The 27948-nt window shown below is 41.3% G+C and overlaps 1 protein-coding gene across 1 annotated transcript in view; it reads left to right on the top strand.

Annotated features, from left to right (window-relative positions):
* The window catches only part of UST (uronyl 2-sulfotransferase), a 167523-nt gene extending 139965 nt beyond the window's left edge, over positions 1–27558 (top strand). The window contains exon 8 of the mRNA XM_065835205.2: positions 24404–27558. Coding sequence (XP_065691277.1) covers positions 24404–24684 — 281 coding nt within the window. The 3' untranslated portion in view covers positions 24685–27558. The remainder of the gene's footprint in view (positions 1–24403) is intronic.
* Positions 27559–27948: the final 390 nt, after the last annotated feature.

Raw genomic sequence — 27948 nt, forward strand, 5'->3', positions numbered from 1 at the left:
ACAGAGTAGATGGGAAGAATGATCTCCTTCGACCTGCTAGTCACACTTCTTTTGATGCAGCCCAGGATATAGGTGGCTTCATGGGCTGCAAGCACACATTGCCGGGTGCTGTTGAGCTTTTCATCAACCAACACCCTCAAGTCCTTCTCAGGGCTGCTCTCAAACCATTCTCCATTCTTGTGCAGTGCCTTTAAATAGTGATTTTATATTCTGCCTTTGTTCAGCACAAATGAAAGGGAAGAAAGAATGAGGACAGGTGATCTGCAGCTTCTAATAGTCTGCCTGCTTCTCATGAGCCATACTTTCTGGTGAGGGTTGTGACTGGTATGTGAAAAGGGAATATATTGGCTCAACTTTCGTGCACAAATGCACAACATTTCTCTCTCCTACAAACATCTGCACTTTTCATGTGAGAATAAAAGCAGCTTGGATTAGATTCCATTTAAATGCTGAGATTTTTTGCATCACTTCTTTGCATCCACTACTTTACTAAAACAGAGTTTGCGAAAACTTTGAACACGTACAAATGTTCAAAAACTTTGGAGAGTCCAGTCTTTTTTATCTCACACTCTAAAACAACTTTATGCTTTCCCTAAATAATACTCTCAAGAGGATTCACTGTGTATGACAGTTTTCTACAGAAGAGGAAAATTCTAAATTTCTTGTGGAGGCAAAAACGTGAGGTTGGACTTGGCAAATAAGTAACCACGTAACACTTCTATAGCACGTTCCCATCCATTATGTGAGGCAATCTGTATTTGCGGCTTAAAAAGTTTTGTCCAGAAGGTGGTGTAATCTCCCTGCTTTTTCAAGGACTTTCAGGGGATTTTAACATCTTGCCATGTGAATTTACATTCTGCCTGGGTGGCGTTTTCTTCTTTATCACCCAACATCCTGTTCTGAAAATAGAAATTAAAAATAGAAAATGTGAACAAAGAGTTTCTTTCTTCTTCTTCTGAAGTCTGAACTTTCAGAATTACAGAGAAGAACGTTGTAAAACAATGTGTTTGCTAAAACAGGCAGTTTAAGCTCTAGGAATAGTTTTTAATTATGTTTTTGTTTCTTGTAAAACAAATTCCCTGTTCACTGTGTGCAAGAAAGGCAGGAAAAGAGGAACAGCCACAGTGAATATCCCAAGGATGTTTTTTCACAATTAGATCGATGGCAGCTGGGATGTTCTGCACAACTAAGCTGCTCCTTGCTTTGCTTTATGAAGCTGAAGGTAGTCTCAAAAGCTGTAGATACATTATTTAGCTATTCAGCCATGGAAAATAAAGGTTTGGAGAGCAGGGACAAAACCAAGCTGCCTGATGTAGGATGCCTTTAAGTTAGTGGATGCACTGATCAGTGATAAGCACAATCAGTGGAAATATCCTTTCTTTTTCTGATTCCATAAAAGGAAAATATGTTGGTTTTTGTCTTTCAGAGGTTTCGAATCCCATTGTGAATGAACTAAGCAGTTTTCAGAATAGGAGCTCTTGGAAGGATTTGAGCAGTTCTGGGCTGTCTCATGACTTTGTGTTTTTCAAAAGATCCACTATGTCTTTGGAAGATTTTTTGCAGAAGCTGAACTTCTCTGTGGCAAGTTCTGCAGCAAAGATTGACAGCTCCTAACAGCTGCAGTTCTTGTTCTGCTGAGGAAGGTGAAGCCACTCCAGACTATATGTGTGTTGCATGAGAGACAGAACTGTGGCACCAAAAGATTTATCCAAGATAGTATCAATCTCATTGCTAAATACAAGCAGCAGTAAAGGTGTGGCAAGAGAGGGGCATGGCTTTCCAAGCCCACGTGGAACTTGTAGGCATCCAGGCTCAGGTCCGCTGTGTTTACTGTTCCCTGCTGGCACGTACTTCTTGGATTGAGTTAGCTCATATGGGCATGGTTATGCAGCAGAGCATTTGCCTGTAAATACATCTTGTAGCCCAAAATGAATGGTGCATTTTCAGATGAAAAATGTGATAACTGACAGCCTGACTTGACAATGACACGCTCAGTAAATCTGCTCCCTGAGCTTATGGTGCAGGGAAGCGCTATATACAGGTCCATTTGCCAAACATATGACTACGGTTCTGCTTTCTCTTAGAGTCAAGATGACTGGTTGACTTTGTAAGTACAGCAGCACCAACAATAATCATTTAGATCAGGTGAGAAATTGATTTCATATTGGCAGGCTGGGATGGTGAGAATGGTACATGAACTGGAGGGGAATCAGCAGGGCCAATGCTGATCTACAGAGCCCCTGCCCAACACTTCTGGTGTTCAAAGAGGTTGGCCACCTTCCAGGTCTCACCATGAAATATGGTGAAGAGGGATATGGTTTCTCTGCTTGCCAGTTACACTGTAGATTTTTAGATCCTTATTTTTGGCTTGGATCTTCATAGCCGTTGAATTTGCAAAGGCTATGCTCAGAATGAGTTGTAGTAGAAGGTGAAGGCCATGTTCCCTTAAATCATCCTTTGAAAAACCTATATCAAGTGTTTTTCTGCTACTAGAGTTTCAGAACATATGAGCTCATAAACTGGCTCTGACAACCTACAATGTATTGTAGTGATAGACTAAGTATTTTTTTCATAGTTACTGAATCTTTGTGCTATAATGTAGATTGTATATACAGAATTTGTGCTTTGTAGTCTGCTACCTTTTTCCCATTCCTCTCCACCACTTTTTTCATATTACTCTTTCCCATCAACTGGCAGGGTCTATACCTGAAGACGAATACACTCTTTTTTGCATGCTGTAGTTTGAGCCTCTCTGTCATGAGTGGAGTTTCCCCTCTCTAAGCTTTCTCTATAATGTGTTCATACCTGTAGGATTATGAAGGCTGAGACCACTGACAGCATTGTCTTCAGCTTTTAGTGCAATTCCAAAAGAATTCAGCCTCCAGATTTTGCATTTCATCCCACATCTTCGTGATACTTGCTTTGTTTCAGTTTCCTTTCATTAGATCTACTGATGGGCTGTCTGATTTTGGACTAAACCCACACAGATGTAATTTCATACTTTGTTGCAGTAAAAACAAAACTTATTTGTGGTCTAAATCCCAAGGGGCTAGTCAGACAAACCCTTGCATCCCACATATCAAGAATTCAAGTGTATTTTTTTTGTGTGTCAGATCATTTTGAAAGGTTGGTGCTGGTATCTTTCAAGCAACTGTCATGTTTATCTAATGAGCATGTCAGTCACTAAAGACATTATGGTTTGTAACAGTGCTCCTGCTATTCATCTGAGGTTGATTCCCTAATGCATCTTTTGAATGCTTCCTGTTCCTAGTATAACAAAATGAAAAACTCATGGACAAGCAGCGTTGTTAAAGCTCTGGCACAGAGGGAAAGCTGCATTCAGATACAGCATTAGCTATATCTCATAAATAATTCAGGGTCACTGATGACAAAATACCACAAACTTTTTAATGACAGTTAAGACTTGCAACAACAGTTAATTACTTCTTGAATAACTTACTGAATATAATCATAAAGCTATTTTAATCAGTAACATTTCAGCAAAACCTCTGTTACAGCTTCTACGTTAAAAATAAGCATTTGAATAAAAATTATAGCAATAACAGATTATGCAAATTGCCTCTGACAACTTTGACCTCTATTGAGGCAGCAGAAGACACAGAGGAGGAGGCAGATGGCCATTGAATCCCAGTTAATAGGCCTCCTTCCGTTCCCAGCTGCAACTCCAGTACATTTGCACAGGTCTTCATTTGACTTACATGGAAACAAGCAAGTTGCACAAAGTGGCTGAGGCTAGAATCTGAAAAACTTTTGTTAATAATAGGACCAAAACAACTGAGAATTTAGTTTGATTTTCATTGTGTCCAATGTTACATTTTCAGGGTCAGTGTTTGGGAAGAAACATCTTTTAACTGAAAACAGCATATTTGCAATTTAAGACACAGGAACAGTATAGAGCAGATCTCAGAGCTGACTATTCACTTTGCTTTTAGAAGCATAATCGTATTGTAAGCCTTCAAAGAAGGCTATTGTATTTTTCCCTCGGGCTAATAATAGGTTCTGTCCATTGTTTCAGTGATAGAATTGGCTACAGGTTAAAGTGATTATTCTTATCACTGAGGCATCTTGCAAGAGCAATGCAAGTACCATGAGACAGTATCTTTGGTTGCTCAAAAATGTTTTGAAAAATATTGAAGGTAAAGTAACTACAGAGAAGAAAATTCATTATTAAAAAAATATTTTACTTGTAATTCATGCACAGTGGAGATGAGCAGCCCTCCCTAGGGAATTACTTGGGTTTTCATATAAACATTGCAATTTAAAATCAAGTTTTTACAGTGATAGAAATGAACTACTATAAAAATTAAAATGCTGTAATAATTAAAATGAGGAAAACATGAAGGAGCGTAAATTCTGACAAGCTAGGTGTGAAATTATAGCAAGGCGCTTTCTGGCATGCAGCTTGCTAAAGGCATTAAAGTTAATACTAAATGGTTTTTTTCGACCATATCAGAAGTAGGTTGCTCACCAGGGAGTTGGGAAGAGGGAGACCGTGGGCAGCAGGCAGAGGTGGCAGGGAGGCACTCTCAAAGAAGAGACATCCCCAGAGTACAACTGTAAACAGATCAATTACTCCCAGAGGACACAGTGTATTGCACTCTACGTTGTCTTTAAGACCACGGTTATTACTATTAGAAAAGAAGGGAAAGAATTAGTAGAATAAATGTCAGCAAAGTACAAGGGTTGGCCCTTGATTTCAAAGTTATAAAAATTAAAATGAAGGAAATGTATTAGCAGTGTAGCTCTCAGCTGCTACACAGGAGTCATTTTGGAATGTCTCCCAGCCATTGCTCCTGAGGGGATCATCTGCTCCCTTGAACACAGCTTCACACCAGGCCTGTGCTCCTTCCTCCCAACCCCTTTGCTTTACCTGCCCTGGACACAATCTGCTCTTCCAAGAGTGAGTCTTTCCTGGAGTTTATGCTCCCTACTTCCTTTCCTGGTTGGAATTTCCCAGCCTTTTTTCATCTGTCCCTCTCAAAAACTTGTTCTCCAAGACGTTTTTTACTAAACATGGCTGGGAAGAATCCTTTTTTGTTATTTTTCTCTGTTCTTGGAGTGGAATGACAAATTTACATATGTAGTAAGAAAGAGCATCCTCCTCTCCACTGCTCTCTAGGGTCATCTTCCCTGTCTCCTCCCATTCTTCCAAATTGCACTCCCTTTGTGTTCTTTAATTAGTATCTTCTTTCCAGTGTGCCGCTTTTTCTATCTCCAACATTTGCACAATTGTTACTTCACTTTATAAATCTCATCTTTTTAGTTGCAATTGTACTGTTTGGACTCAATTTGAATAACTTCTTGGTGACTTGCAGATGCCATCTATAATGCAGATAACTGATTTAGTGTTAGGATGTGGCGGTTTTTTCTCCTCAGCTATCTTTCCTCTTTGGAAGTGTCAGGAGTGCAGCTATCAGCTAGTATTCATCAAGGATCTCTTTGAAATTGCCAACTCTGCAGCTGATGTTCAATCAGCAGCTATTTTGGAAGAATGGAAGGTAGTTAACATTACTCCCAGCTTTTAAAAGGCTGCAGTGGTCACTTGGACAGCAACAGGAGAAATAATTCAATTATTGACTGGTAGGAACCATAATAAAGAACGGGATTAATAGACAGTTGGGAAGAGTCCGTATGGTGTTTGTAGAGCCTGACAAATCAGCTCGTTCCTCAAAGGAGTCAGCAAGCGCAAGGATATGCTGTGGTACAGTTGTGATTTTCAGCAGGATCTCTACCCAAAAGCTTTTAAAGAAAATGAGTTGTCAGGATATGAGACTGTTCTCCTGCAGGATAAAATTGGTTAAAGAGGTAGGCACTAACTGTTTTGTGGTCTCCACTTACTTTAAACAAGCGGGGGAATCCCACAGGGACTGCACTCCAGCCTGGGGTAAATGTTCTCATAAAAAGATGCAACTGAGGTGAGAGAGGTCACTACCAATATGAAATTACCAGAAGGCAAAAAGAACAACACTGAAGTGTTTTAGTCATCCAAAGAAAGCAATGCATTTAAATTCAGCTCACATGCAGTTGATGAGGTCTGTCCTCGGCACTCGAGACTGCCATACAGCGATGCTGTGGGTCCTGGTCTGTGTCCAGGTTGGTAGGAAAGTGCTCAGATTGTCAGATGGGTGGGTATTTTTTTCTGCACAGGGAATCAGCCCTCTGCAGATCACCCTAGCCACTGGGCAGCAGCATTTCTGTGGCAAAGAAATTTTTATGCAAAGCTAGATCAAGCCATGACTCAGTTTTTTCCAGATGGTGGAAAATGGTGACACAGGACAGAAAGTCTCAATACTGGCTAAAAGGCTAAATCTGAAGAGCAGCTGAAGGAAAGACATTCACATTTGAGGTGCTGCCTTAGGTGCAAAGCAGGGAGTTCATACAGCTGTAGTGCTGAGCTATGTTTAATTGTAGGTGATTCAGGAGCATCAGTACATACCTGGTCTTGCTCTAATTTATCTGTTCTCTCTCAAGTCCCATGTTCTGGCTAGGCAAAAAGGTGGCGAGGATGACAGTGAAGCCAAATAAAGGTAATTTTCTGGAGAAACACCAGACCTCATTTGCCAGCTATAATAGACTTACCAGAGGAAGAAACAAACTGTTGAGTTGGTCTCTGGTTTTGTAGCAGTGAGCAGCAGCTGTTTTGGTAGCAGTAGCAGCAGCTCATATAACAAATGTTTCATGATGAATGTGAACAAAAGCCAGCCCTGAAATTCCAGCTCCACTATGTACGCATAAAATATAAAACCAGTTCAAAATAACATAACTACTCAACTTAAGGGATTTTTACCCCCCTTCTAAATAAATTCCATATGAGCATTAGTGTTTGGTCTGCTTGGTTCTCCAGGGCTCACCCAGAAAACATTTTTATCATACAGGCTGAGGGCAGAAAGTGAGCATTAAAACAGACCAAGAATAAAATATTTTTGAAAGGAGTGCACGTGCAAAGAGGTGTTTGGTTTGGGGGAAGGTTTGGAGAATACCAAACATTCTTATTGGACTGAAATTACTGCTGATGTTTGTGAGTTGGCTGAATTCACTTGCCTCCAAAATAGGTCTTGAAGGAATTCTTCATGCACCTCCATGCAATTTGGTTACTGAAAATGACTTGTGGTTTTAAAGGCATCTACATGTTAGAAGAGCATTATGCCCTCTAGCATGGATGTCTTTCCAGATAGCTAGTGGGAGGATTTCTGGGGAATGTGAGTTGCTGATGAGTGCATACTCAGGGGAAATGAGAGTATTGAAGAGAAAGCAAAAAATAATAATTGGAGGCTCAAGAGAAATAGAAGAGGTATCCAGGGAGAAGTGCTTTAAATTGTCATCTTCCTCCAATTGCTCAAGTTAAAATGACATATAAACCCCAGCATTTACCCATCTCTCCCTGCTTTGCTGCTTGCTGAAAGTCTGGAGCAGCATCTCCTGCCTGCCCACACAAGCACTCCTGCTCTGCTCTCAGGCCCTGGAATATTCTTTTCACAATCTCTCCCCATGGCTTTCTTTGACTCCTCTGGTCTCACTTCCCTGTAACTATGGGATTAATCAGCTCTGAGCATCCACCATAGAGAGAAACCTTATTTCTTGTGTTCTGCGAGATCAGTGATAAAACTGTGTACCCTGTTGCTGTGCCTCTTGCAGTATGAGCCCATCTGATACTTTTTGTGTAGTGAAAATCTTAGGGTAATTGTGGGGGTCTGTCTTTTTCCATAGTGTTTCTCTCAATTGAGTTTTGGAGGGTCTGTGAAGTTGTGTTACTGTGTGATGTATTGCTGTGCTTGGGTACACAGGGACCTGTGAATCATTATGAGTATTACATCTTTGGCATTACAGAGCATGCAAATGCGGGGTTTAGAACAAAATCTGTGTGCTTGTCTCAGTCTTTGCTCCTCCTGCTGCTTGACTGCTTTGATTCATTTCCAAACTGTCAGCTACATGATCTGATGTCTTGCTTTTTGTGGGGTGGATGGGGGAAAAGGAGATGGATAAAGAGCACCATTGGACCTAGCAGGAGAAGAGGAAAGCGAGGGTGGGTTGTTCTCTTGTTTGCTTATTCCTAGCTAGAAAAAAAGTGCAGCAAAAGCTACTGGGAGAACCCAGTGGCCAGTTGTGTTGGGCCTGTGCTGGGGGAACACATGTAGCATGCTGACGTTGCTGCAGCAGAGTATTTGGTACATGGCTCCCTTGCAAGGAGTCCCCGGTGCTTTGCAGAACTGTGCTCTCGTGACTTGCGGGATGTTAGCAAGTTTGGAGGTATATTGCTTGGGCAAGAACCTGTGCTTTTTCTGTTACATAAAATGGGAGTGTGAGATTAATATGTGGCTGATATATAATATACATGTCCTAAAAGCTAGTGGAAATTATACATGACAGGAATGACAGCATAGCCAAAGCACATTTATTTAAAATGTTGAAAGAAAATATTCACAGAAAACTCTGTTTTAACCTAAATACCAATAAATATTTTGCTGGGTATTGAAGTCTTACTTTATTTTTTAAGTTTTCTTCCACTCTCCACTGTCCCTGTAAGTGCCCTGCCAATCTCAACAGTAGCTGTGACTCATCTTTGAAGGATCTTCAGAAAACTGACAAACCTGGTTTACTTCACTGGCTATTGACATTACTTAATATCAGGTGCTTAAATAATGTACCCGGGAAACTGAACTCTGCATGATCAGTGAAGAGAGGTGAATGACTGTTTATCTCTTTGGGGATTCATTTGATGCCCTGAGTGGCTGCCTGGAGTTCCACAGCAGGAATATTTCTCAGTTGTGCTGTATACGGGTGTACAGTTGGGTAGAGATGGATGTTGTCAAGGAGTTGGCGCACAGTAGTGTTTGTAAGAGCAAGGATGAAGTATGCATATAAAAGCAAAGTTTGTATCATGCCTTCTTAGTGCTCTCCTTGTCTATCCATTAGATAAATCTGTGCATCATTGAGTGTTATTTGATCTAAGCTTTTGGTGGAATAGTTTGGGGGTTTTCGTGGGGTTTGTTCAGGGCTTTTTAGCACCCTTGGTAGTATCTTTTCCTGCAGCATTTCCAGAAGCAAACTCTATGACTCCGTTCCCTGTGGAGAAAAGAAACACAGCAGAAGGCCAGGACTTCCTTGCCAAGAGCAAAGGAGATGGATGAAGAGGAAAACTTGGTCTAGTAAACTCTCAAGAAACTCCTGCATGGTCACCAAAGCAGCTGCTAGAAGAACGCTTAGAGTGAATAAACTGCAGAGGACAGGAAACCTGGGGAAGGCATTTGGATAGTAAAACTATGAAGGAATCCTGAAGAGGGTGAAGCATGGCAGGACCAGCTGGGGTAGGGGAGGATGGTCAAACAAACCAGCTCAGGTACTAGGCAGCGAGGTAATTTCACCAGCTGCTTCTGCCCTGTTCTTTCCGAGGTTTTTTTGATGCAGCATATATGAGATGTGTCTCTGGTCTTGCACCATCCACAGCTTATATTTCAGTGTTTGAGAAGTCCTCAAGCTGCTTTTCCGCACTGAATCCTGGTTCACAGGGACTAGTGTTTGTCCAGTTTTGCCATAAAGGTATCAGGTAATAGTGCTTTCTATGTCTTCCTTAAGGTTATTATTTCTGGATTTGTGGATATTTTTGGTGAGGGTTTTTTTTTCCCTCTCGATTCTTATCCTGTCCATTCGCATTCTTAATTTAATTCGGGAAGTGGTAAATTCACTGTTAAATTTTGAGTGCCTGTGATGGTAATTAAAAGGCATTAGAGACAGGATACAATCTGGGAATCCACTTTGAAGAGGTTTTCTGATTTTGGATCCTTAGTTTAGTCCATGACTTTGTGTGTTAAACCAAATTATTTTCTTTAACAACCAGGTGAGATGCTTAGCATGGAGGATGTACAATCTTTTTAAGCACAATGAAACAGTTTTCTTTTGTTGGGACTATTTTGCTTTGTTTGCAAATGGAAAATTGTTCTTTCCAGTCAGCACAGTGAAAAATGATGAGTGCTGTTGGTGTCCAAGCCCTTGAAAGAAAGACATTATCCTGATAGACACATACACACACACACACACATATACACACATCCTCATATACATGTATATACTTCCTGATATTACTGAGAATAGCTCTTGTGGGACTGCAAACCCTTTTCATAGTCAAGCGTTTTCAGCTCTTATTAGCTGAAAATAATAGGAACAAATTGCAGCTTGCACAACTTTGCCTGTTAGTTGCCACTGTACCAATGCCGATGGCCGAGAGCGGTAAAACCTTGGTCTGTCATCTTACACTTTAGCAAACAGCTTACCGAAAATGCCAGCCCAGTTCTTCTAGAACTTTTAGTGACAGAAGACCAGTGAAGTTGCAAAGCATGTAAGTCTGCATATCGAATTTCAGCATTTACTTGGCACTGCCTTCTGGTGCTGGTGGAATATATGGCATGTGGTCCCTGGTAGGCTCCAGTACTTCGTGCAGTTGCAGAGCACATTATTTAGCCTATTTTAAGGGCAGACTCACCCCTCAGCCAAAGGTTCTGCTTTGAATTGCTGGAAATTGTTTTCCTTGGTGCATGTTTTTGCAAGCTACTTGTAGAAACGAATGGTTTAAGTTCTGCTTAATTCAGCTGTTTAGCTCACACGCTGCTTCTATTATCCTTCTGGACTACATCTTGGTGCACACCCCACTTGTTCAACGGGTTTTGTTTTAACAGAAATAAAAAGCGCATAGACTCTTCGTTTCTCGTGTGCAGAAAGGGAAAATCTCCAAGTCCCACACATCTTTTCATAGTGTATACACATGTGAGTAATTTTGTGAAGGAATGGCACATGATACATTGGTATATTTTATTAGCAATTGGTAATGCCAGACCAACATTTTTATTTCAAAGTAGTGGCAGGACTTACACAGATTGCCACTAAAATCAAAGGACCAATCTAGCACAGCATCCCTGTTCCTAAGTTCTGGTAGACAGACTGGATAATCAAAGGCAAAAGAGATACAACAAAACTATTTTGATAAACAGATGTCACCCACTTTAAAGTGTTGAATCTCAGTTTAATTTTTCCCATGCTACATAAATAGTCCCTTCACTTCCTTCAGCGTTGTGGTTTTTCATTTCCCACTGTTATTCGGACCAAATGAAAAAAAAAAAAAGTAGTTATGAGGACTCTATATTTGCTCAGTTAAGGGGTTTTCAGTTCTTCAGTAAATGTACTTAACAAAATTAAATGCTCTGGGAATGTGCCAGAAGTGCTGTCAACCACTGTAGCAAGCAGATGGATGAAGTGTCAGCTGAACGTGATGTGCCCGAGTTACCGTGTTTGTTTAGAAACCAGTGACCATAGTCACTGGCCACACCAGAGTAGCCTGTAAGGAATGTATTTTTAAAGAGCTCAGAGTCACAATTTCATATTCCCAGCACCTTTGGACTCACAGGAGAACTTGGCCTCCATGTAGACACTGAACTGGGTTCTGTGACCCGTATACTCAGAACTAAGACAAAACCCGATTGCCTGCATTGGGCTCCCAGTGGGTGCTGAACCTGGGCCTTGGGGCCCTGCCACCAGGTGTAAGTGCGTATACACATCCAGCACAGCAGGTGTCCCTCCTATGTAAACATACATTACGCCTCCTAGAGATTAATTTTTTTCATTTCTTTTTTTTGGACAAGCCTTTACAAAGCTCCTTTTTTTTTTTTTTTTATTGTTTTTGTTACTATGGAAACCCTGAATGTACCATTCTCTCAGATAACTTCTTCATCATGTTTTCCACAGAACTTCATTAAAATTTTCTGTTTGGGTGTTTTGTTTGTTTGGTTTAAATCAATAGCACATTCTGTCTGCAGACTTTAAAAAGATGATTATATATGGTTTTGAGACTTCTTTGAACTGTTGCACAGGAGTGAAATTTCAGGCATTTATTCTTCTGGTAAATTTAGCGAATTGAATTAAGATTACATAGATTCACAACCAGATTGGTTGTTTTGAGGAATATCTGTTGAAATGGGGCACTGAAATGATAACTCTTGTTTCTTAATGATATTTTCTATGTTTACCAAATAAGTTAAAGTTACTTATATGTTCCCCTCTTGCTTTTAGAATTAGCCTATGAAGTCAAAGAAGTCTCTTGCCCTGGAATTGCCTTTATGTTAAAGAAGTAATCTCAGTCTGTGCTTTGGGATAAGCAACAGTTCAAATCTCTGGTAAAGACACATAGGTTATAATTTACTTCTGATTCTTAAATATGAAAAAAATTAAAACTGGATACGTTGTATGGCTTTTTAATCAAAAATTGCAGCATTTTCCATCAATTATTTGTAGCTGTAATCACACCATCTCAACAAGGATCTAACAGAATTTGAAAAGGTACAAAGCAGGAACAAGGGAGATGGTCAGGGACATGGAATGTCTTTCATAGGAAAATGAATTTAATATATAGACCTCTGAATTTGGAAAAAAGACAAGTGAAGTGGGACAAACAAAAAGTAGAAAAAGTTTGAATGCAGAATGATTAGTCTTGATTTCTTAGGGAGAATCAGTTTTTAAAAGTTTAAAATAGACATAAAGGGTTGGCAGTCTTTGTGTGGTTTGGCTTGTTGTGTTTTTTAAACCAACAAATGCCTACAGTGTGGAACTCCCTGCAGCACACCATGCTGATGACCAGAACCTCGCTAGGATTGCAAAACCACTGCATTTGTGGAGAAACTCGTTGTGTCACTGCATTCTGTAGCCCCCCAGGCGGCTCCTGGCTCAAGGGGTGCAGAGCTGCTGAGCACCAGAACCAAGGGGAAGATGAGGTCTATGCCTTGGCCACTCTACCAAGCATCCACTACTGGCCACCATTCAAATACTCAGTAAAGTGAGTAAGTGGGTACTTCAGCTGATCCATTGCACCAGTTACATGCATTATGTATTTTGTGTGTATTTCAAGTTTTGTGGAGACAGATGTGTAAGGTTTGCCCACACCTGACAACAGCTGCTTTTACTCTGCTGGCTCTGGGTGGGTTCGAGCTAGCGTTCTTTAGAGCAGCTGTGTTCTGGACTTGTGTCTAAAGGGAAGCTGACAATACACCAGGATTTCAGCTGTTGCTGAGCGGAGCTCACACAGCATCAGGACCTTTTCTGCTTCTCGCTCTGCACCCCCAGTCAGTAGGCTGGGGACAGGTAGGAGGCTAGGAGGGAAGACAGCCAGGACAGCTGACCCAGAGTGGTCACAGGGATGGTCCGTACCATACGGCATCATGTTCAGCAGTAAGAGCAGAGGTGGAGGAGGAAGAAGAGGGGTTTTAGTTTCCGAGGTGGCCATTGTTCAGAGACTGGCTGAGCACTGGTCTCTGTGGGAGATGGTGAAGGATACCGTTTGCATCGCTTATTTTTTTCCCCATGTATCAAACTGTCCTTAGGACTTTTGTCACTTCCGTTCTTCCTGTTCTCTCTCTCATCCCATGGTTTGGTCAGGGGGAGTGAGCAAGTGACTGGTGGCTGCAATCAACCCACCACAACAGGGTTTCTCTTTATCTTGATGCAACTCTTAATGTTGCATGTCATGTGAATAGTGTTGGGAGCCTTTATTTTGCCACTTCTAAAGATTGCAATGTAGCAAATGGCAACGTTCTTCAGGAAAAGCCTGGTTTGTTGCAGGTTTAGGGGTTTCTTTAGTAACCTCACTCACTCCAAAAACTGTTTTTTCTTGAAGAGTGCTTCCTGATTGCTGTCACATCCTTCCTGGTTTCTGTCCCATTTTATCCTCATTTAGAGGGGTAAGTGTTTATGTGTGCCCATAAATACTGAAATGGAAAAAGGCAGTGGGTCATTTTATCTCCTGTTTGCTTAAGGACAAGGGAAAGTTTCAAACGGTATAACCTTGAAGCATGGTAGTCATTATGTCAGGGTTAGTATTGTCATTAAATCAAAACAGTGCAGTCATCCCGGAAACTTTAATACTAGCCAGTCTCTCTAACACTGGAATGAAACTACTAATTGAAGCACTGCAGATGTAAGACAATTTGTAGGACTAAGTGCAGGAGCAGTGGCTTTTCATACTGTGTAAACCTCCCGTTCTGGTTCATGGATATTTTCACAGTACTCAGCTAATTCCTTTAACCTGCAATTGAGAATATACTGAGAATATACTTCCTGTAAACGAGGCGATAGATGACAGAACCATGTGCCCATGTATCTCTTTCCTGTCAGCACAGTGACTTTAAATGCGAGTGGAATTAAAAAGGGTGGTTGAGCAAACGCCATTCCCTCAATAGATTGCTCTTGGCACTGACGCATGAGCCAGCATGGTCAAGGTGTGCTGGAGCTGGTCACGTAAGTCTTTGCAGACAGATGGCAAGTACTGTGGAGGTGGTTGTCTTTGCTGCTAACCTGGTGCAGAGGCATGGGGTGCGTAGGGAGGCCTTCATTTGCACAGATCTTTTGTGTCATAAATGGTCTCAGAAATGCCATTTCCCCCTCCTTCAGGAGGAAAATCTATTGCCGAGAATAGAGAGCAAGTACATGAATGCATAAATCTCAATGGTGTTTGAACAGCATCTACGCACCTAAAAATGTCCTATATTCATTTATATTAACCCAAGCAGATTGAAATGGCACTTGTCCTTGGGACCTGCTTCTGAAAACTCTCAGATGTATGAATAATTGCTAGAGAAAGTCTCCTGCCACAGCTCACTGAGACACTATGTCCTGTGATGCAGCCTCTGAGGTAGCCCACCTCACCCAGGCACGGTGATGCTCAGAATCAAATGTGTCGCACCAGACCTAGGGGCTTTTTTCTACCTTTTTCAAGTCCCTATCTATCTCCTGTGGCTGTGCTTCTAAAGAAGTGCTGAGGTTGGTGTGAAGAGCCACTGCGTTTCTGTTTAACCTCTGCAACAGCATCTGCCTCGGAAGTTTCAGGGAGGGACACAACCTCTCAAGTTGCAGGAACCCAAGTGTCCCAAGCTCCCCCCATGGCAAAGCAGGGCTGCAGGCTCTGTTGCAGAGACAGCAAAAAAAGCCAAGGTGTGAATTCACCTTGATGTGGATTTAATGACTGTGGAAATCCAGCAGGAGTCTCAATCCCTGTGAAGTCCTGGTATAACTAAACGTTTGGCTTATTTATTCATCAGACTGCTAGGTGCATAGAAATTTCTGTCTTTTTGTGAGTGAGGATGCTCACCCTTCACATGAGCTGATTAGTGCTGGCATGGAGGGGAGCAGTGGGCTGCCTGGGCCTTCCTGGAAGGAGGAAAGATGCGTTCTTGTTTCTGGTGATAGTAACCTGGGGGGATGCAAAGACTTTGGCAGCAGGAGGGCTTTAGCCCTGTTGAGACATTATACTTTGCCTTCTAGCCTGAATTGTAGAGGATAAAGACATTCCCTCTCCAGGAAAAGCATGGGGTGAGAATTGTATTAGCCACACTAGGAGGCTACTCTTCTCTCCCAGGACTTCCAGTTAATATAATTCCTCTTCTTTTTAGTTTTTTCTCTGACTGAAACAAGTCTGCCTGTGTTAAACAACGGACCTTTTTCCTCGGTTTTGGCCAGAGGAGGAAGTCTTTGTCCCGAGACCCTGGCACATGGCCAAGGCAGTCGGGCTCTGAGCCAGGAGGGGGTGAACTTGAAAGGAACAGTGTGTTGTTTCTGCTCTGGTAGCATTCTTCCTTCTTCGCCAGCGCCTCAGCCTCTGGCTGCCTTCAGTCACTCATTATACACAAAAGAACCTAAGGGCAAAAGAGAGAATTTTCTCTTGACCGCCTGTAACTTGTAATAATAAGAAATAAAGCAGTTTCAGGGCTTTTAGTTATCTGTGTGCAGGCATAGTTGGGAGAAAATCTTAAAACTGGCAGTTTTCTCACAAGGGAGAACTGATTTTTTTTTTTTTTTTCCTCTCCATTTTAATAGCAGTTTTCATATAGTAATGTACATCTTCCAGTCCTCTATACCCTATTAGTGGTTTTACTTTGGCAGTGCATAAATTTTACTATTAGCCATTACTTCAGTCCTAGTTAGTAGTTTTGCTTTTGTTTCTCAGTAGTTATATAAAGCAAGAAGCAGTCAAATGTATGCTCTAGGAAGACAGGAAGAGGCAGCACGTAAAATTAACATTTTTAAGGCCATTTTTTTAATAATGTAGTGTTACTTCACATTCCTGTAAGGCCTGATACTGCAGAGTGGTGACCACTAGGTATGAACAACCGACAGCTGGAAAAGGTAGCAAATTAGGTCTTCAGACATCTTCCTGAAATGGCGTGCACATTGAGGTATCTCAAAGGTACTGACACAAAGGCTTTCAAAAGTGGTGCTCTGACACGTGCAAGACTTTTCGAATTTGCATCAAGGAAAGATGTAAATGGACCATTGGCTCATTCAGCTTGTCTCTGGTGTGCTACAGGCCACACACTTTCTCTTACTTCTGCACAGAGATTAGTAACTGGAGTTGGTTAAATTATCCAGCATTGATGTAAAAATATCAAGTGATAGCAAATCAACCCTTTTTATTTTGTTCTAGTGATTAATCACCTTCATCACTTTAAAAAGCTGTGCCTTACTTTCAGTCTGCATTTCACTGGCTTCAGGTTCCAACCCTTCAGTATCCATAATTTTCTCACTGTGAAAATATGCAGATGCTGCAAACAAGTCACCTCTCAATCTTCTTTTTTTTCTTTTGTAAACTGACCAGAATTAATTTATCATCCTTCTCTAAAGTGTCCCTTCCAACCCCAGTATTCATTCTGAGGCTGTTTTCATACCCTGTCTGATTTAGGATGTGGTTACAGAACTGGATGCTATATGCCAGTGTTGCACTCATCAATGCTATATATGGAAATAAAGACACCTCCACCTCACTCCATCCCTCGTAGACATCTTAAGCTTCCACAGCACGTCTCTCCCATCTCTTCCTTTTTGTGGACAAAAATCACAGGTCTCAGTCTACTGTGACTTTAAGCGCAAAGGCAAGATGCCTGCTCTAGGTTCTCAAGTCCCAGGCTATATCTCTGCATATTTTCTGTGTAACATAGCTGTGGTGAAGTTTTTCCTGTTCATGAGTGCTGCTGAAATTTGTCTCAATCACTGCAACTTGCTCTTCTGCCTGCAAAAAAGTAATAATGTTAGTATCTGTCTATTATACAACACTGTTCACAGGCGATCTGTAAGAACCTGGTTTTAGATTGTGGTTTTGTCAGATGTAGATTTGACTAGATCCATTCAATAATACTTATACAGCTATAAAAGCTATATTAGAAATTGCACATGAACTGAACTATAGCTGTTCTCTCAGCAACTCAAACTAGAGAATCCTGGCATTTCCTCTGCATATGACTTTGGTTTTGGCACCTCCAACTCTGTCTAGTTCAACTTAGAAGTTGCTTAACAGCAATAAAAGTACCTGGCCGCATTCTTAGGAGAATCCACCTTTTCACTCTACCGATGTGAGTTAATTTTCAGCTCTTTTTCTTTTTCCCTTTTGTGTTAACGTTCCTTAACTGGGAATGCAACATTAAAGTGTGCCAAACAAACGAGTCTCTTAGAAGATCTTGTTGAGATTTGTTATGTGATCATGAGTGAGATACAGCAGGTTTCCAGGCTGGGGCAGCAGCAGAGGCCGTGTATGGTACAGGGGGGTCGGCTGAGGTGTCCCATGGGGCTGGAAATCCACGTTGTTGGATCCACAGCTCTGAACTGGTGGGAGTAAAGGCAGAACACTGAAGTTTCCAAGAGGAGAGCTGGAGATTTCATGATAAATACTTCCTGGCTGGAGAAGAGACCTCTGAGAGTGTAGCTGTTTACAAAGTATGGAAGAAGTTATATATTTGCACTGTTGAGTGTGTTGTAAGGCAAGTGTTTCATAATAGTGATATAATGCCTTTAATAGCTTAAGTAGTATTTCAGAGCACTGTTGGATGCATATCACTGTTACGTTGTCCAGTTGAGAGCCATACCAGTGCAATATATTCCAAATACATGTTGCTTGCACACTGTAGGAAGGGGTTTCTTTTGTTATTTTCAGCCTTACTGGCCCAAGGTACTTCTTACATTCATCACTAATGTTTTCCTTTCTTTTTTTGTTGTTCTTTTTAACATGTTTCTTCCTTGTTCTGAATTGTGCCATACCTCCTCCTTGGTGTTTACATCCTTGAGCATTAGTAGTTGTTTTATTATGTGTCTTTTAGATTATATCTGTGAGATCTTCCTGGCTAATCTCTGTTTTGGTATCCCTCTGTTTTTATTTGCGAGGTTATCATTCTCTGAGCTCCCTGCATTTTGTCCATGTTAATGTTAATAATGAAATTATATTAGGCTAACAGTGACATTATTCTTCCCTCTGTTTTCCCTGTTCATTGCAGTGGTAAGAAAGAAGAAAGAGCATTACTGTAACCATTTCACCTAGTTCAGTCTCTGTCATTGGCAGCCATCATTTTGCAGTGTCTGTGCTAATTGCAGTCTGATGTATTTGCTCCCAAAATCTCTGCTGGATCAAGAGGACATCCGATTTGCCTAGGACTGCAGGTCTCTGGAGTTCTGGGTGTTTCCTTGACCCCTGGAGAGCTGTCCTTTTAGAGAGATCCTTATCTAACCTTTAGGAGACAGGACATAGCTGTGTGCCAGCGGGCTAGAATTCTTCTAGTCCCCTGTTGTTAGGAGCCATTCCATGTCATCAAAGCAGCACAATAGACAAAGCAAGCATTGCTGGTGAGCCTGGTGTAACTGTCCTCAGTATGCACTAGTGTCTAATCTTTATCTACATGTTGTTAAAACTTAAACATTGTTTTGTTGATGTGCATAACTGAGAACAGAGTAAACTAGCAGTAAGGAGGTTAATAATTGGGATTCATAGTATGTCAGACAGGCAAAGCTAGTAGATGCTATGGGACAAATTACCACTCACTTTTTCATCAGATTTGTTTTTCAATACACTTCTTCCTGGTCTGTGACTCTCTGGTAGGTGTTCTCCACAGTCCCTGCTTTCCCGTAGCCAACGTGAGCCAATGCGAGGTGCTCAGTTGTGCAGCATGGCAGCAGTGCACCAGCACCCTCCTCCCGCTGGGCACGGGGCACGGGGGACGTGGGACCTGCCCCAGCCCCACGCGCTCCTCAGCTGCAGCAGCGCCATGGCCATGGGAGAGACAGCATGTGAGCCAAACACATCAGTATCACATCTGTTTGTCCAAAACTAGCCTTTCCCAGATATCCTCCAAGAGCCAAAATTTCAAGTTTGAAAAGCAGATCAATGGTGCCAGAACATTTTCTGCTGAGCTGCAGTTTGATATTCAGGAGGGAGATCATTTCTAGCATAGCCATCAGAGCCCTGTTTTAGCACCGCAGCGATCATTTGAGCGGCATATCAAGCAGAGGCCCTCGCCGATTCATACGTCACATCCAACCACAGTGACATACATTTCTTTCCATTTTAAACTGTGGAGAAGTAGGTATGTGCTGCAGCTCAGCTGCGTACAACTGAAACGCAGGGCCTCCCTGTGTAGTTCCAGGAAATGAGTTTACTGTATCTGTGACAGCCATCGTGTTCACACAGTCCTAACGTAGCACAGCTCGGCATGAGGTTTTTCCACCACAACCTTTGCCAGAGGAGCGGGTGATGACGCTCGCCCGCAGCCGTCCTGCGCTGGCTGCAGCCTGGCTTACCTCTCCTCAACGCATTCCCAAGGGCGCTGAGCTCCCTGAACCTTCATCCAGGAGCAATTCTCTGCCTTGTGCCAGCCGAAACGGCGGGGTGCTGCAGAGACCGTCACTCCGAAATTCTCTTTTGAGGTGGAGAATGCCTTTAGGATCATTTTGTCTAAATATGGCAGTCCAAGGTTTTTTGAGCCATGAAGTATAAAAACCGCTTTTCCCTGTGGTTTGGATTGCTGCAGTAAGTAAAGCAAATTTCTTAGGGTTTGGTTTTTTTTAAAGAAAAAAGAAAAAGTGACAGTGGGGAAAGTAATGCTGATTATTCATCACCTGGTAACACAAAAGAATTTAATTTTCTCCATCCATATCTGCATACCCTGTGTTTCATCTTTATTCAAGGCATGAGCAGCCTGCACTGGGAGGTTGGGTTACTGTATAGTACATTCTTTTTAGTAATTTAAAAGAATGCCAAAGCAAACACAGTTAAAAAAAAAAAATAACCCTATAAGGTAAATGGTGTAGTTTGTTGCCCTCCATATGGTTAGCTGTCTCAAAGGTCGTAAAATGGGGGTCCTTTGGTGGGACAGCTGGGTTTATGTAGCATATGCAGATTGTTGTTTTGGCTTTAAGCCAGATCTGCCTAATTTTTCCATTTTGCTTCTGTGATGAGGAGAGGTGGTTAAGGTGACTTCAAGGGGCAGTTCTGTGATTTCATTCATATTTGTATTAAAGAGCCTTCTTAGAGTGTTTAAGATTAGAAACCAGTCTAAATAAAATTCAAGTGCAAAAAAAGAGAAAGTAGAATTCACTTGTATTATCAAAAGGCTGAGCCTGCAGTCAGGCACAGCCCCAACTCACACCATCTGATAACCAGCACCTCCCAGCTATTTAGGCACCGTGGTTACTGGTGGTTACGCTGCAAGGGGAGCCAACAGAAGCCATAGAAATCTCTGTTGCTCCTGTGGCCTTCCAAAGCCTGGGTGTTTCTGTCTGTACATGTGTATACCTCTATACACATAGGTGTGTGCATAGACCAAAGAAGAATAGCATGCATCCAGGAATCCTCTATGTCATGACTGCTGCAAATCCTGGTAACGAGCTGTTTTGCTGTTTTCTCACTGCTCGCCACGAGGGTGGAACGCAGTGCCTGGCTGCTCCCTGCCTGGGACACCACCACTAAATTCCCTTGTGACTGGTCCTGCCCCGTGCCGATCACCTCCCCAAGAAAACAACCTGGTGCTTGTCACCTTGTTGTGGTTGGCAGCGCTCCTGGGCCCAACACGAGTGCCCCGCTCTGCTGGGGGAGCAGCTGCCAAAGGGAGCTGGGGCTGCAAGAAGGGGCTTTTCCCAATTAGAGTCCTGGAGGGACCCTAGAAGTAAAGAGCTTTTTCCAGCAAGGTGAATGGATTTTTCTGTGACAGAAATAACCTATGTAAAATAAAAATGAAGTTGGCAAGCAGTATAAAGGCTTAAGCTTAATAAATGCAATATTTAGTAGTCTATATTTGCTGCTTAGTTTGTAAAGAAAACCAGACTGCAAAGCTGGTGGAAGCTACCAACTAAGCACCAAAAAAAGAAATGTCTTGAAGTACTCAGTCATCAGAAGGCAGTTGCCGTCTCATCTGAGGACAGACACTGAGTAGTGTCCTTCCTGGAGTGTATTCATCTCATAATCATCAATAGCAATGTGAACATGTCTGAGAATTTAAAAAGATGAGACATTTGCTGGTCTCTTCTGGTCTCTGGTAAAGATGGTGTAGAAGAGAATAAGCTCTTGGGGAACGTAAGTATTTTCACCAAAAATAATCTGCCTATTCACTAGCGACATGGAGTGCTTTCTATGCTAATGTCTATTTTAAATGCAGGAATTTCATGATCCTTCCTTTAAACTTTTTCTTAGCTAGACAGCACATTAAAGATCACTTCTTTATTTTGATTTAGGTTTTGTATATTGTAATCATTTTACTCCTATCTAAATAAAACTATACGAGTTAATAAACTGTGAACAGCCAGTAAGCATAGAGCATGTATCACTGTAATTAAAGAACAAAGAACTCTGTGTACTAAGTTGTTTAATTACTTAGATATATAAGTAGAGACAGAGATTTCAGTGTAAAGAACTACAAAGTTTGGTGTACAATCTCCATTTATTTACAGAGCAGCATGTTCTAATTTTTACCAACTAATGAAAACCATTCTTTCTTTAGAAAAGGAATTAAAAGTACAAATGCAAAATAAAATTAATGCTTTACGTATTTTTTTTCTGTGATTTAGAACAGCATTATGTTTGGTAACTTGTTAACCTATTCTCTATTGTATCCTTCTTACATTTCAAATTACTCTGCTGTAGTTGGTAAGCAAAACTGAGATGGAGAAAACCTCTTTCAGATGTAACTTTTTTCTTCCTTGCCAGGTGTGTGTCACACAATGAAGTCAAATGAATATGCGAATGTCCAGCCCAACAGCACTTGCTGTCTCACATAGTATTACAATTAACAGCTTTCAGTTGTTTTTTCTTTAATTCCTTTACTCTGAAGTGGGAAAATGTGTGTCCATGGTCTGAAAATTAGAATAAGTTTATGTGTGTGGATATTCTAGGCTATATGAACATTAATAATTTAAAATTTAAAGAAAGCAGTTCATGTTCACATAGCTGTGCTTTACCCTTCTGTTGTACTTTTCAAGATTCAAGATCTTGCATAATACTAACTTTTTGTCTAAAGATCATTGCTGTTGCGTTTGCTAGCTGAATTTACTCATCTTTTCTTACCTCTTGAAATAAGTGTGTTTCCTTTGGTTAAAATTCCTCTCTTCCCTAAAAAAAAAATAATTCTTGCTTATTTCTCTTAGGTGCTTGTGGAATCACAAGAACAACTCACTTTTTTCTATTAGGAAGCATTGATCCATCGCTTAGCCTCATGTGTAAGCCATTGTGGAAGCGTGTTTCTCTGCAGAGCTGCTAAGCTGCTCAGCTTTGCTGGCAGGTGCTTCAGAAGAACTCGCTTAGGACTGCTCCCGGGAGCAAAACTCCTGTTTTGATTCAGGGACTCTCTCTGGAAGTGAGGGTGGTTGCTGCTGCTGAGACTCCAGAGATATGAAATGTTCTTTGTCATCTGCTTCCTCTTTCTAAGTTTTTCCTTTGCTGTTCTTCATGGCCTGACCCTTTTGAATTCCTTCAACTTGCAGAACTGCTATTACAATAAGCAATAAGTTTCCATATCAAAATCCAGCACTTCTTCACTGCAACAGTTTGTCTATGTAATCACGTAGAATATGGGGATTTCTGTTTGGCATTTGAGGCAGTGCAAATAGAGGATATAAATATTAAGGAAAGAATGAGCAGCAGAAGCCAAGACATTATAAATTCTCATGCAGACCTTGCTGTTGTAGCAGAGAGCAAGGAAGTGAAGTAAGGACTGACAAGATTAATTTTAATCTGTTGATTTTAGAATCATGGAAAATGGCCTTAAGATGTCCCCTAGCCGAGTGTCTTCCCTCAGGAGAGAATCGATTAATCTGCTCTTCAAATCTTCCAGAAATAGAGCTTTTGTAACTTGTATGCTCTACAGAACTGTCTTACTATCCTTGCCATGAAAAACGTTTATTATTAATGTCTACCTTGCCTCTCTTTGCTTCCATGCAAGCCCCTTCTTCTTGCCTTGTCTGAACCCAGGTGTATTCTGAGGCTATTCCCGTCATTTCCATGGGCATTGTGTTCTCTCAGAGTAACACGTGAGGTGTACTGGATTGGAGCACTGAGCTTTTGGAAAACCTAATTATAGAAGCTATAATAGTACTTCATCAGTGTAACGTTCATCTCCACTGCTCCTAAAGAAAGTTGCAGTTTTTAGGGGGGATACACTGATGCTACAGGTTAGTAGTTTCAGCTTTTTTTGTTCTCATCACAGCTGACTTTCAGTTATGTTTCTGTCTTGGAGAAGAAAATACTTAGGGTGATCTGGCAGCCTGTTGCTGTCTGGTAGAAAACAGCAAAATCAGTGCCTTGAGAGTTTGCTTTACACCTTGTTCAAATACATTCGCTTCCAATGGTAGAATATTAAGAGAGGGGTCGAAGAGGCAATTCAATATTTTTGTTAGTAACTCTAATTCTTTATCAACAATAAAGGTGTTTTATTGCAGTTTACCAAAGCAAATGTTGTCAGGTGAAGAAAAACATGCTGAAGTCTTCCAGTCCTAGGGCACAACAGGAGGATGAGTCTAGTTTAGTGAACAGGTGTAACAGGATGAGAAAGTCAACAGGCACATTCAGTCTCGAGTTGTCGTGTGGCGATGCCAGCAATGTTTTGGTGCTAGCCTGCCTGAGATGGGTTCAGGTTGATATGTATCTGTTTAGGTTAGAGCAATGATAAAGCACAACTGAGACACCCCTTAGCATGCCATAGAGGAAATAATTGATTAGCTGAGCTCAGCTGTGTGCTGGATATGTATTTCCGAAGCCAGGCAAGATTGTGGGTTTATGTAACTACATGGACGTGTAGTTTATGCTTATAAACTGTATGAACCAATTTGCACTGTTAGGTAACCATTGCCAGTTAGGATCTTCGGTGACTGCATGCAATGCCAAATGCCATGTATGAACTAGCCATATTTAAACATGCAAGTCTAACTTCAAACATTTATTTTTTTTTCATCTCTTAAAAGTAAATCCATCATTAAGGAGACAGATTGAGCTCATTTGTATCAATGATGCAGTAGGGCCATGCCTTAATCATTAAAAAAAAAAAAAGTTTATGTCTGGTCTCATTAATCAGCACACACCATGTTGCTTGTTTTTATTTTATAGAACATAGGAAACTTGGCAATCTGACTGTGACAGTGAAAAAGACCGTCCCATCTCCAGAAGCAATACAGATCCTGTACCAACGCATGAGATATGAATACGAGTTCTATTACTATGTCAAAGAACAGTTCCACCTCCTAAAGCGCAAGTTTGGACTTAAGTCTCATATCAGGAAACCACGTCCCAGGCCCGAGTTCTTCATTCCTTCTCCCTTGGAAACAGAGGAACCTATAGACGATGAAGAAGATGATGAAAAATGGCTAGAGGATATCTATAAAAGGTGATGGATGGAAGAGCTATCCTTTCTCTTCTAGTGACCCCTTCAGCTTAAGATTTTTTTAATTGTTATTAAAAGTAATTCCTTGAGGAACTGAGTTAATGCGCAGCAGCATTTGAAAGTGAACAGAGGAGACCATTCCCACATGCTGGGGCCATTAGGAGATACCTGGTTTTGCAGGCTTGTTTCATTATAGGGTGTTGGCTCTATCTCATCCTTGCTATATAGCATTGTTGAAGAGAGAAGTATCTACTGTCCATCACAAAATAACTTTTGGAGTGCACAATAGTCCTCTGGGAACCCGCAAAACATAAAAGAATAAATGAGGCGGTCTTGAAAAGTGAATTTTACAAACTCATGTCTTTCTTTCTCCAGAAACAAGTCTTTTCATTGCATATCACTACAGCATTGGCTACCGGCAGTGTGCAGTATGGGCAGTGAGCCGTGTGGGAAGAGTGTCTCTTTCTGCCCAGAGCACACTGGTGTCCCAGTGGTACAGCTAGAGCCATCGCCGTGTCCATGCACGTGGAGGATAACAGGCTCAGGAGCGGGCTAGGTAATGGCTTCTGAATTACCTGCTGTGGAAGGAGCAAGGCTGCTGTTCTTGCAAATTAATATTAGTGGGCATAAGGCAAGGTACAGATACTAGATGGTTTTAGCAAACCCCTCTAGTTCATAGAGCAGAAAAAGTTACCTGGTCAGTGAATGGCAACACCTGGGTGCAAAGCATAAGGCAGGGTTACCTAAGCTGTAGAGTTTTGTTTCTGCAGTTGAGTATGTTTCTATTAGACTTTGAAGGAAAACGTGCTGTGTATGGTTTTTATGTTCAGGAAGGGTATTTGTAAATTTTTATTCTTCATATGGGTCACAAATCCGAAGAGATACAGGAAAAGTCACTCATTAAAAATGTAGATGATCTGGAACTGCTAGTAAGCATGAGTGGTATTTCTGCAATCTCAGAGTTTCATTGTTCACATCAGAAGCTGAACGCAGCTGCCCCACCATTGCAAACACCAGACTTCTAGCATGGCTAGAAGTTAAATTGACAATACAGACATACACGACATCTCTAGGTGAAATATTTCAGAATGATAAAGCAAAGAAGGTGGCATACACTGTGAAACCAAAGCCAATTCAGTGATAGGTTGGTAAGATAGTCACTGTGAAAGTTACCCTTGTTAATGACAATTATTATCAGCAAACATTAGGGGAAAAGGAAATAGCTCTGGTATGTGACGTGCTGTTGTCTCTCAGGTTGGTGTCCCTGGGGTTCCCTGTGAGGTGCAGGCTTGCTGGCTATTCGACAGCCAGCCAGGGCTGGTGACGCACAGGCCTGCCCACAGCAATGGGCAGAGCTATTTGGCCACCTACTCCAAGGCAGAATAGGGGAGCTTGGGGAGGGGCTTGATGAAGCCTTGGCCTCTCATGCATCTCTATTGACCAGAAGAAGCTGAACGATTAGAGGATAATAGCAATAAATTCCTGTCCCAGGGCACAGGAAAGAAGCAGGGCTGAGGATTTGCAAGTCTTGCCAGGACGAGCCGCAGTAACAGCCTCAGGGGCGATGTACCTCTATCCAACTCACATCCTTTCTCAAACATCTACCAGGCAAGTTTTGCTTCCTATTTTGTCGTTGCCTCAGCAGCTTATCTGCTGACTGCAAGGTAATCCTGCAGTTTGAAATAATAAGCAAAAGTTATTTTGTGATGGACGAGGCATATAAACTCGGGCTAAGCTCGAATGTTCTTTCCAAGGGTTTTCTCTTCCATGAGCCTGCTGAGAGCCCATGAACGTTATGGCCCATCTTCATCACCAGTCAGTCTTTACTGTACCTACATGTAGAGAACGAAAATAAAGAAGTGTAATCGTGTTAAGATGCTAACTTCTAGAAAATATTATGTGGAAGATTCTGTTCTCATTGTTAACATCCCAGGTTGGTGGTAGTAATGCACTACCATGGGAGACTACATTAAAGAAAGCTGAAAATGGCACAGATAACAACTAACATACTAGCTAAAATACAAATCTGCTGCATTGTATATTTTAAGTGGTTTCTGTGAAATTACATTGAAAGAGTAATGATTAGTTTACACACTGTGGAGTTGTTACATTTTGGAAAGAAAACTAATATTCGCACCTTTCATAACTTCTGTTTGCATTCTTTTTACCAACATTGTAACAGAATAATCAGTCACTTAACACAGTCACCCTTCCTGCAAGTTCACTGCCGCTTACCATAAAGTCTATTTTAATCTGTTTATTTACTGGTATCTTCAGCCATCACTACTTATAACCTAAATACAAAACCTGTTTAATGATTTACTTGCTAGGTTTTAATGTTGTTGTATTTTTCATAACAATCAACCTGGCCTCTCCTCCTTGAATGGTACTTCATAAATTTATCTGGCACATAGTGTCTAAGATTCCTGGTCCTACAGACTCTGTCTGTCATGAAATATGTTTTACTTTTTAAAAGGTACGTTTTAAGCTGGTTAATCTTTGACTTATTTATTGAAACTTTTCAGCACATTCCAAATTCTAAGTTGCTCAGGAAGAAGTTGATTTAAATGATTATATTTTGGTCTGATGAATATTTCTTATTCAAAAAAAAAATCATTTTTGTAAGCGTTTAGCCCACGACAGCTTTGTAGGAAGTGCCATGCATGTACTTGTAAATCTCTGTGGAGGGAAAAAGGTGGGTGTTTGACATTTATGAAAATAAGAAAACATATGTGTACATTAGCTTAGCTATAAATGAAACCAATGTATGTTTTGGGATGAAATATTCTTTAACTTATTCACTACCATCTCCTGAGATATAAATAAGCCATATGATTATTTTTCAGTCCAGTGATGTTTAAGAATAAAACTTGTACTTTTCTTCCTTGTACTGTAGTCCACTTGCTTACACCAGTTTTCTTGCCTGGGTGCAGCAGTGATGGGTGAGAGGCTGGAGCTGCACCTTGCAGAACAGGGCTGGACACAGCTGGGTTCATCATCTACAAGTCTCACCTTGGCAGTGAGACTGGGACAGGTCGTGCCTGGGTTATTCTCTGTCCCAAACTGTTGGAGGTGTGAGAGTCAAGGTGGAATTATTTTACTCACTTGAGGTGTGCAGTAAGTACCCAAAATAGATTGTCTCCTGTGTTTTATGGCTGCTAAGTAGCAAGAAGTTTTATGCAGGAGAGAAAGAGCTTGGTCCCCATTCACTGCATTTTACCAGATGTGGTATTTGATGGCCAGGCAGTAAAGCTCCAATAGTCCAAAGGGA

This window comes from Patagioenas fasciata, chromosome 3 (assembly GCF_037038585.1).
Source record: "Patagioenas fasciata isolate bPatFas1 chromosome 3, bPatFas1.hap1, whole genome shotgun sequence".
Taxonomy (NCBI): domain Eukaryota; kingdom Metazoa; phylum Chordata; class Aves; order Columbiformes; family Columbidae; genus Patagioenas; species Patagioenas fasciata.